Source organism: Brachycentrus maculatus, unplaced genomic scaffold (genome assembly GCF_059751285.1).
Source record: "Brachycentrus maculatus isolate JH-2025_06_01 unplaced genomic scaffold, ASM5975128v1 h1tg000022l, whole genome shotgun sequence".
Classification (NCBI taxonomy): domain Eukaryota; kingdom Metazoa; phylum Arthropoda; class Insecta; order Trichoptera; family Brachycentridae; genus Brachycentrus; species Brachycentrus maculatus.
In genome coordinates this window covers 57,501-67,500 of record NW_028280776.1, presented here as the reverse complement: position 1 = coordinate 67,500, position 10,000 = coordinate 57,501, and the positions used below count along the sequence as shown (strand labels likewise).

Genomic DNA, 10,000 nt, shown 5'->3' with positions numbered 1-10,000 from the left:
TGTGAAGGAGGCTAGGAGTGTATGTCAGGACAGAAGAGTGTGGCGTTCCATCCTCTCTGCCTACCCCTGCGGGGAAACGGCGTGATGGTAGTAGTAGTAGTAGTAGTAGTAGTATATATATATATATATATATATATATATATATATATATATATATATATATATATATATATATATATATATATATAAATATATATAAATATATATATATATATATATATATTTATATATATATATATATATATATATATATATATATATATATATATATATATATATATATATATATATATATATATATATATATATATATATATATATATATATATATATATATATATATATATATATATATATATATATATATATATATATATATATATATATATATATATATATATATATATATATATATATATATATATATATATATATATATATATATATATATATATATATATATATAAATATATATAAATATATATACATATTTATTTATATATTAAATACCATGATCTAATAATGCACCGTTTAGGCTCACAGAAATAGTATGAAATTTAAATATTTGTGTAAATAATAAAAACAAAAATATTTCTCCCTATAAAAAAATTAATATTTCGAAACCTTATTAGATTTATAAAATATAACATATCCGTGATTAAATTAATTTTTAATTAATTATAAATTAATAAAAACCAAATTTATTTTAAAATACTTAATTTACAAGTGACATATGTATTTGTTTCTCTGCATGATCTCACAGAATCAGTTGGTGAGAAAAATTATAAATGGTGGACTTTAATGGAGCGAAAAATCGAATTTCAAATTTGAAATCATTGCCGAAGGTAAAATCTTATGTGCACGAAATTATTATATTGGTATATTATACAAGAAATTATGTCAATAAATGTTTTATAATTTTTTTTTCAAGGAAAAAAAATGTAAATTTGGTGCCATGCAGATTTATGTATAAGTGTGTGTAAATGTTACCAAGCTCTTTCTTTTGTATATTATCACATCAATAGTCGTTTTTGAAGAAAAGAAAAGTTTTTCACATAAAAACGTCGATTACCTTTTCGTAAATGGTAAAACACGTCCTTTTTTACTAAAATAAGCCACATTTGTAAAAAAATAAACAAACAATGATGTAAACTTTATAAAACAAAACTACTTTGTTCGTAAAAACTTTTAATTGGTACTTTTATACAACCGGTTTCGACAAGAACCTTGTCATCATCAGGGTTAAATATGTAGAAAACAATCATGTAGATTAAGTGAATATAAATATATATAACCCTTATCAATGGTGCATAGGGCACTGCATCGTATTGATGGACTATTATCTCGATCGTTACTAACATGAAGGCAAGGTGATCACTCATGCGCTTTAGGGACCGGTCCAGGGTAATATTAAATAAATTTGGAGTGTAAGATCGAACCAGGGACCTCCAGCACGGTACCTTAACACGTCAAAAATACACTACCTAGGTGGACGTAATTAAAAGTGGTTAAAAACAAAGTAGTTTTTTTTTATAAAGTAGATAGAATGTAACAAAAAGTATCAAGAAAGAATTATGGGATTATTTTAATATCCGAGGACACAATTTAGATTGATTTGTTACTTTCTGTTGGTGATTGTTCAAGACGAGAGAGCTTGGTAGGTCTCGGGCCGCTGGAGGAGGCGGAGAGCCAAGGGCGGCTGCAGTTGTGCTTGTTGTTATTGCAGGGCGGGAGGCGGGCGCGGACTGCGCGGGGGGCGAAGGGCGGCGAGGCTAGGTCCCGCTGCGCCACCGACGAGGAGTCACCCGTGGTCAAAGTAAGACCAAGCGAAGCGACAGCCACATGCCATGGAACTTCACAGTTTCAAGTCTCGCGTCACTGTCAGCTTCCGCTTATACAGCGCGACTTCTCACGTATATCACCTCAAAAAACAAAAAGCATGTAGGTCTGAAATGTCAATAAGGAATTTTAGTGACGTTGAAGGTTGAGCGAAATGTTAGTTATGTTGGTATTTGAAGATTTACAAACTCTCTACATTAGATCAACTGCAAAATCAGCATGCAAAGAACATTTTACATCAAAACCATCAGAAAAAATATATTCTTATGCATACCTCATTTCGTGGGTGTAGCGGCAAAAAAAGAAAATATGCAATTTTGACATAATTATGCACTATTATAAAGTTTTCAACGTTCTATAAGCTGGCAGAATACACAAATTAGTTAGAAATGTCATATTTATGTAGGTTTAAATGTAAATTCAAATTTAAGTTTAATAGCGGGTTTTTTTTATTAAGGCTACAAGCTTTAAATAAAAGGGATTATTCAAACAGGGATTTTAATGTTAACACTTTTTGTCAGTATACCCACGATTTGTTCACGCAATATCACTATTGCGTCGTTGTCTTTTGACCGTTAATGAGACCTCAATCAAAAATCAAAGGCGGCTTTTCAAGGTGATAGTGTATTTTTTATCGAGTCTTCTTCTTCTTCAAACCCTTATCCGCACCCCAATGCTGCATCATGAAAAAGGAGAGTTATATTGATCGTTAAAACATGACGGAAAGGTGATCAGCCCCACGCTTCAGGTGCCATTCAGAGGTAATATTGAATAATTCTGAAAGTGAAAAAATTACTTTTATTTATTTGACCTCTTTCCCTTGGGAATCGAACCCGGGACCTCCAAAACGGTATCTGAGCATACTGACCGTTACACTACGGAGGCAGGCAATTTATTGGTAGTAAAACTATAACTTTTAGTGACAAAGCAGTAACAAAACAGTAACAGGCGCCTTGGTGTAATTGGGTAGACGTTCGACTGCGAAATTGGCATCGCGGGTTCGATTCTCGCTAACACATTCAAGAAAAATTGTTTTCAATTGGTCTGGGTATTTGTGATGTATATTTTCATTTTAACCTTACCTATCCTTACTATCCTACTTGCAGAAAAGCCTATAAAAGAAGAGGTTTTGCAGGATATTCCTAAACCTGATGACCGTCGGTATACGGTAATTTATGTCTGTCATCACGGTTTAAAACATATCAATAAGTAAACAAGAGTATTTTGAAAAGCGTCTTTGAATTTCTTTGCCTTTAAACACTTTTTTTAAACTGTCTGATAACAATGCAGTAAGTCAAGTATTTTAAGATTTTGTTTCACTTCTTATAATTGAAATATGTTATACCTCGTTTGACATATTTATTCAATGTATTATCAAGTTTCTTAGGAAAAAAAATCAAATGAACCTTTTCTATGTAAAACACTCTGGTTATCAACCATTATTTACATTGTGTAATACTTCTTTTTTTAAAGTAAACAATGGATGATAAGGAGAGTATTTTATTACCATACCACAAAAGTTATCAATGCTATTAATATACAAAATATCTTGTCCATGTATTTCATAATATATGGTATGATCAGAAAATATATTTGATGGTGTTTTTGATGTAAATAATTGATGTTTATCGCTGAAATTCCTTATTCGATGTTATCGTATGGTAAATTGGCTGTGTTAAAATTGGACCAGTTATTTGTCTAATTAAATGTTCTATTGTCGTTTAGTCGTTGTTCTATGTCCGGAAGATGCATTTATTACGGAGCTGCGATTAATTCGGCCCGTCGGCCGTTTGGAAGTCAGCTCATTTGTTTCGCGATGTGTTCAATATCTGCGGTCGGATAAATCAATGTCGCTCTAACCTCCGCCATTAGCGGCGCCTCAGTATGCCCTCTCGTTTGATTTTGGGTTTTTTATTTAAATTCGAAGGAGCGAGGAGGATAAATGGGATCGTTCGACCGGCCATAAATCGATCGGTCCTATTTAGCTCGGCGCTGCTCTCGGTCAGCGACGGACACGGGAGACCTGAAACTGTGTCGGCATGCTGTGGTCCACTGTGTACTCCGTGTCGTGCGTGCTCTAGGTTGTTGTTCGTGGTGTAGTGATACGATTTGTTTTATCATGTCAATATTGTTTTCTTTGTTTACATTATGAATTAAGATTACTTTACTATGTTGTCTCACCGGCTAAGCTCGAACGTATGTCGATGTTTGTCGTACAATATTTTGTTTCATTTTTCACTAGACATTATGCGCTTTATAATTTACAACTTCACATCATCACACAGGGGGGCAATTTTTATTTGACTGTTTTGTATGTTTTATTCGGCAGACTGTTTGCCGTAGAGTATTTTGAGTGATCTAGACAGTATGCTAATTTTTGTGTATTTACCTAGGGAATCCACGCGACTATTCATCTCGCGATGGAATGCGAAATTAGAAAATGAGCGAAAAGGGTGGTTCCGGATAAACCTATCGAAACACGACGGAAAAGATAATCATTCGCTGCAAATGAAACGGTAAAGGCGCTTGTAATAAATGAGTAGACATTGAATTCGGCGACAAAGTGCGCCGGCCCATTGTGGAGTAAAGCCACTCGGGCTAATCACTTTTGTAATGTAGGCACTCAAAGGCGGGAATAAATGGGAACACGCCCCACACAATCTCCAACTAATGTCGAGATTTTCGTCAAAATAATTTTAATAAAACTTCAACTCCATCTGTGCGGACAGTAATGACGCTCCTTTGTAAATATTAAAGATTATTAAAGAACAAACAATAAACTTTTGACGGCAAGAAGTGAGTTGGAAACAAAAACGCCCCGAGCGTATTCTCCTTCCGCCGCCCTTCCCCGATCATACTGAGATTGGATGAAGAAGTTTCGCAAACATTTACCGAATTACTCGGGTCCATTACTTTACCGCCAGGTCCCGTTCGCGATCTCTCGGCTGGGATGAGGACCACTACACCGTTTCTCCGTCGGACCACTACGCTAAACGAACGTCCGACTAGTGTCTGCGAAGCTGAAGACGACGAAACTAATGCGGGTGTCGATTTCAAATCGGCATCCGTAGACTACAATGACCCTTTCGCTTATTTATGTACGGGCGGGGGTGGAACGAAATGGAAATCTTCAACATATTACAGTGGAGAAGTTTGTTCAACTCGAAATATAATTTGTCTACATTAACTGGTTCGAACAACACGCCAAGTTTATTGCGAAAACCGCAATCGGAGGAATATGAGATGCGGCTCGGATTGCTCGGCACTCGGCGTATGGCGCGCCACAATAATAATAATTATAAGTATGGCCGTTCACATTTAAATGGCATTCCCGCTCAGTCATGTTTCCCCCGCCGTGGGAATCCATTATTCATAGTTATCTATTCGAAGTTTCTCCTTCGAAGTTATGAATTTATAATTGCTAAACTCTGTTCGTTCATCCATCTCCGGCAGTTGTCTCGCAGGCGTGAGGCGGAACATCCACACCCCGTGGAACTCCCGCAGTCTACTGCTGGTCTTGCGCGAGTGGCCCATATTAGCGCGGGAAACTTCGCGGACCCTTATAATGTTTGGACAGTTCGGCTCGAGAACCATAAACAAAATATTTATGCTAAACTAAAAGCGTTTGTGATAGGAACCAAATTTCTATATGGAATAAACAGTTTTACAAAATCTTGAATTCAACAGATTTTTTTTGTAAAGTAAACATATATTACCACCTTGCATAGAATGATAATGTCCCAAAATAAGTATTTTAACTACTCAAAAGACAAATTTTGGAGAGAAATCGTCACCAACAAATCTGCCCGAACACCGCTCGGGTTAGTCAATATAAACAAATACGTAAATATTTTTTGTTCAAGCAAATCAATTCCAAAAATACAATTTTCCCGAGCAGTACTCGGGCTCATCATTACATTGTAAACTCCTCACCCAAGTCACACTCGAACTGAACTGCGAACTGCTTAGTAAACAATTTTCCTTCATATTAATTTCCAAAGTTAATAATTTAAATATTATTGTAAAAGTGTTCTTTGAATCGGTTGTTAATAGCTATTAATGATTATTTTTCATTTTGCGCTATACACGCAAGTCCCGATACTAATTAATATTTTCTTACTCGTCTCGATAAAACAAATATATATTTCCCCGTACAGTTATTAAGGTCTCAGTAGTAAAATGTTATTTATGTAGGCCGGGGGAATGTTTGCCTTCCCACACTTGTCCCCAGTTGTCAATATTGCCGTTGAGATTGTTATCGCCCTTCACATTATGATCTTCTGTCCCTCGAGACTACATATTACATAGTAATGAAGACATGAGTAAACAACTATCAGTATTTAAATGAAGTTCGAGAAATAAGCTACCTATATCATTTTCCTCTAGAAACACGATGTCATTGGAACCGAGTGTCGAGTGTATGTTTGCTCCGTAAACAATGTTAATTATTCTGTTACTTATATTCTAGATTCTTATATCTAAGAATGCTGATTGTGTTATCATTTGCGCTTTACAATTTTAGAACCTGTTTTCAGAATATTATTTTTAAAGAATATGAAACGCAGAGTATTACCACCCGATCGGCAATAAATTGGGATTTGAAGATTTATGCCAAAATTTGCTACGTTGTGAACATTTCAAAATTCGTCCAACACTCCCTTCATTGATTCCCCCATGAGTATTCAAAATTATACCTCTAATCGTGTGTTTCATGTTCTATAGTTATTTTTCTATATTGCAACCCACTAGATCAGTTATTAATGATTTTGTTTTCCTGCATCTGAGTTTGGTAGTATACTTATAACACTTACAGTTTGCCAAAGGTCACACAATGAATATTGTTTCATCTCAGCTTCACTTTCAAAATACCTTCATGTTGTAATAACAATTCATCACATTCTCACGCCATATTAACACCCTTTTATTTTCCAAGGTTCCACTCTCATCACCTCACAGAAAGACCCGTTCTACTGTCAAACCCATCGAGCTTGAATGATTATTGTCTGTAAACTTGTTTGTTTGTTGATTAGAGCCAGAACTGCGCCTATTGCGATGTTCTAATACCTGTTTGGTTTCTTTCCCTTATGTGCTGGGGCCGAGCAGACAGAAAGCTCTTCGTTGGCATGCTCAGCAAACAACAGACCGAGGAAGATGTGCGCCAACTCTTTGCTCCGTTCGGCAGCATAGAGGAGTGCACCATTCTGCGGGGGCCCGACGGTACCAGCAAAGGTAAGTCCACTTCCTCACTTCTTTCCCTACAACATTCAAAAGTAAAACGAGGTATATTAACCGTCCCACTCGAGTTTGCGCATCGTCATAACAACAGAAGACGCCCGATAACAATTTGGCAGAATCCCTGTCTAACTTATTCATTAGGACGAGTTTGTCGAGATCGTGAAACGTTTCTCGACCGGCTGAGAGCGCCGTGCTTTGATTACATCCTAGCCGCAGTTTAAAACGTTAAATTTCATCGCATTCATGCAAAATTAAGTGCTCCTAAAGTGATATCGCAGCGCCATCTCGGAATTTATTATTCACCCAAAACTACCCCTACGAAACCGGGATGAACGCTCACTCGGGACGGCTAAAAGCGATACGATTCCACAAGCAGGTAATACGATTCTACGTAGCAACGGTTAAGAGAGAATTCTTTTTCTATTCATATATGAATATGTTTTTGCAAAGCGTACGGAAATATTTGCAAGAAAATTCCAATAAATTCAGATACGCGCTCCAGAGATCAAATAGAAATGCAGAATCTCCAAATTCTTTTATAATCGTTCGAGTGAAGAACCACTTCTCCATACGGGGATAATCATAGTATCTGTTTATATTTCGACAGATTTTGAAATATTCAAAGACGGTTAGCTTGAATATATTTTTTTAATTTAATATATTTTCAAAATGAACAAACTACTAACATTTACCATAAAAACGATATTTTGTAAAAGAACACAGTAAAGGATTTAATAACATTTTCACTTTTCTAGTGTAAAACGTATCATAGGTTTACTTAGCAGAAGCATCTAGGTACTTGTTTACAAAGTGGAGAATAATGATACACCTCTTTGAATATGCAAACCTGTGCTTTGCCGTTCTTTTTTAGTAAATGACCGGGCGCTAGATCCCATTAGATCCGGTTCTGCATTTAACATAATCTTTGATGACTACCTGGCCTTATATAATATATATATGTATATATATATATATATATATATATATATATATATATATATATACATATATATATATATATATATATATATATATATATATATATATATATATATATATATATAAATATATATATATATATACATATATATATATATATATATATATATATATATATATATATTATAATATATATATATATATATATATATATATATATATATATATATATATATATATATATATATATATATATGCACCTATTCCGCATTTTTCAGTGTTTATGTTTGTACAAAAAAACATTATTAAAAAATAGCAATTAAAGTACATGCGAGATTTTTACTTCATAAAATTTCTTGAAATAAATCTAGACGAATTTTAGTTAATGTGTGTTAGTTGACCGTAAATTAAATAAAATAATTATATGTGTATTTTGATGAGAAAATATGTTACTGAGGCCTCGATTTCACCTTTTCTGTATTCCACGGTGTTATATGTAAAAAATGTATATAATAATATAACATACGAGGTTTTTATTTCTAAACATTCCTGAAATAAATCAAGAAGAATTTCAGTTAATGTGTGTTAAAACTGAAATCTAAATACTTAATTTTATGAACAAAGGAATAAAGAGTAGCGAAATTATGTTATCAGCCCAAGCCATCGCATTAATATTTAGGTATCATAAATATTACGAAAATACCGGGCAAATTTTTCTAACGGAGCTCCAATAAAAAGACGGACGATAAAATCTGTTATCGCGCGGTTTTACTGTTCGACCAAAACACAATACTCGCAGGGCCATCCCACATTTACGGGCATTTTATTGCACTTTTAATAAAGGTATAAAATGGAGCAGGTGCACGTCATTTGTGCACTTGCTGTAAATAAAGTAGCTTACTCCGTTTTATCGCCAAAACAAGCGCCGAGGACAGCGTGGCCGAGTAGGATTTGTAATTCGGATGGACAACATAAAATGTAGTCTCGTTAATTATCAAATTAGTGTCGTCGTCAAAATGCGGCTGGCATTTCGTACATGGAGAAGAACGTTTCATTAAAATATATGTTTTAAATCATGAATTTCGTTGATATAATAATTTAACTGTCATTATTTTTACGAGTATTTAAAGGTAGGTAGATTTTAGACTTCGATTCTTATGTCCAAGATAAAAAAATCTTATTTATCACGTTGACTGTGAACATTAAACAGAAGGTTTTTTTGTTTCATTTTATAAACGTTATAAATAAACCTCAAACTTTGTTTCTTTGCACATTTATTTCTGTCGTTATTTCCAACCGGTTTCGATAAGTACTTTGTCATCTTCAGGGATGGATATACTAAGCTTACAACCGAGAAATATTCATAATTAATAGATTTATATTATCCACAGACACTTCGTGATGGAATTGCATTTTTTATTTATTATTAGATTAAAACCAATATTTTTAGCTTTTCCACTTTTTTATTTGACCAGCGACCGGGTTTCGTCGTTACCGACATCATCAGACTGGACATTGACCAGTCTGATGATGTCGGTAACGACGAAACCCGGTCGCTGGTCAAATAAAAAAGTGGAAAAGCTAAAAATATTGGTTTTAATCTAATAATAAAATAAAATAAATAAAAAATAAAAATTATTCATAATTAGATGACTCACTTCTTTATCCCGCTTACTTATCTTACAATTAATATTTCTGCGTTTTGAATTGAGTACATACATATCCATGAAGGTGACAAGGTGCCCTTCAAATATCTTACACCAAGCATTGTAACATTTTTTTTTCATCTCACGTTCGCAACAAAAAAAGTTCTTAGATAAACCAAAGAATAAATGCAAAAAATAATGGGATGTGACGTATTTAATGTCTTAAAACAAGTTTTTTTTTTAAACTACTTTAATTGCGATTTTATTCACTGGTTGTAATCATCGTTCCGGAACGTTCGACAAATCTCTCCCTTACCGCCTTCCCCCGAAAGTGATGAGAA

The 10,000-nt window shown here is 34.1% G+C and overlaps 1 protein-coding gene across 1 annotated transcript in view; it reads left to right on the top strand.

The window, feature by feature from the left end:
- The window catches only part of LOC148313092 (CUGBP Elav-like family member 3), a 722,672-nt gene that overhangs the window by 690,813 nt on the left and 21,859 nt on the right, over nucleotides 1-10,000 (top strand). Inside the window, exon 6 of the mRNA XM_088268061.1 lies at nucleotides 6,943-7,068. Within this exon, the coding sequence (XP_088124187.1) occupies nucleotides 6,943-7,068 (126 nt within the window). The remainder of the gene's footprint in view (nucleotides 1-6,942; nucleotides 7,069-10,000) is intronic.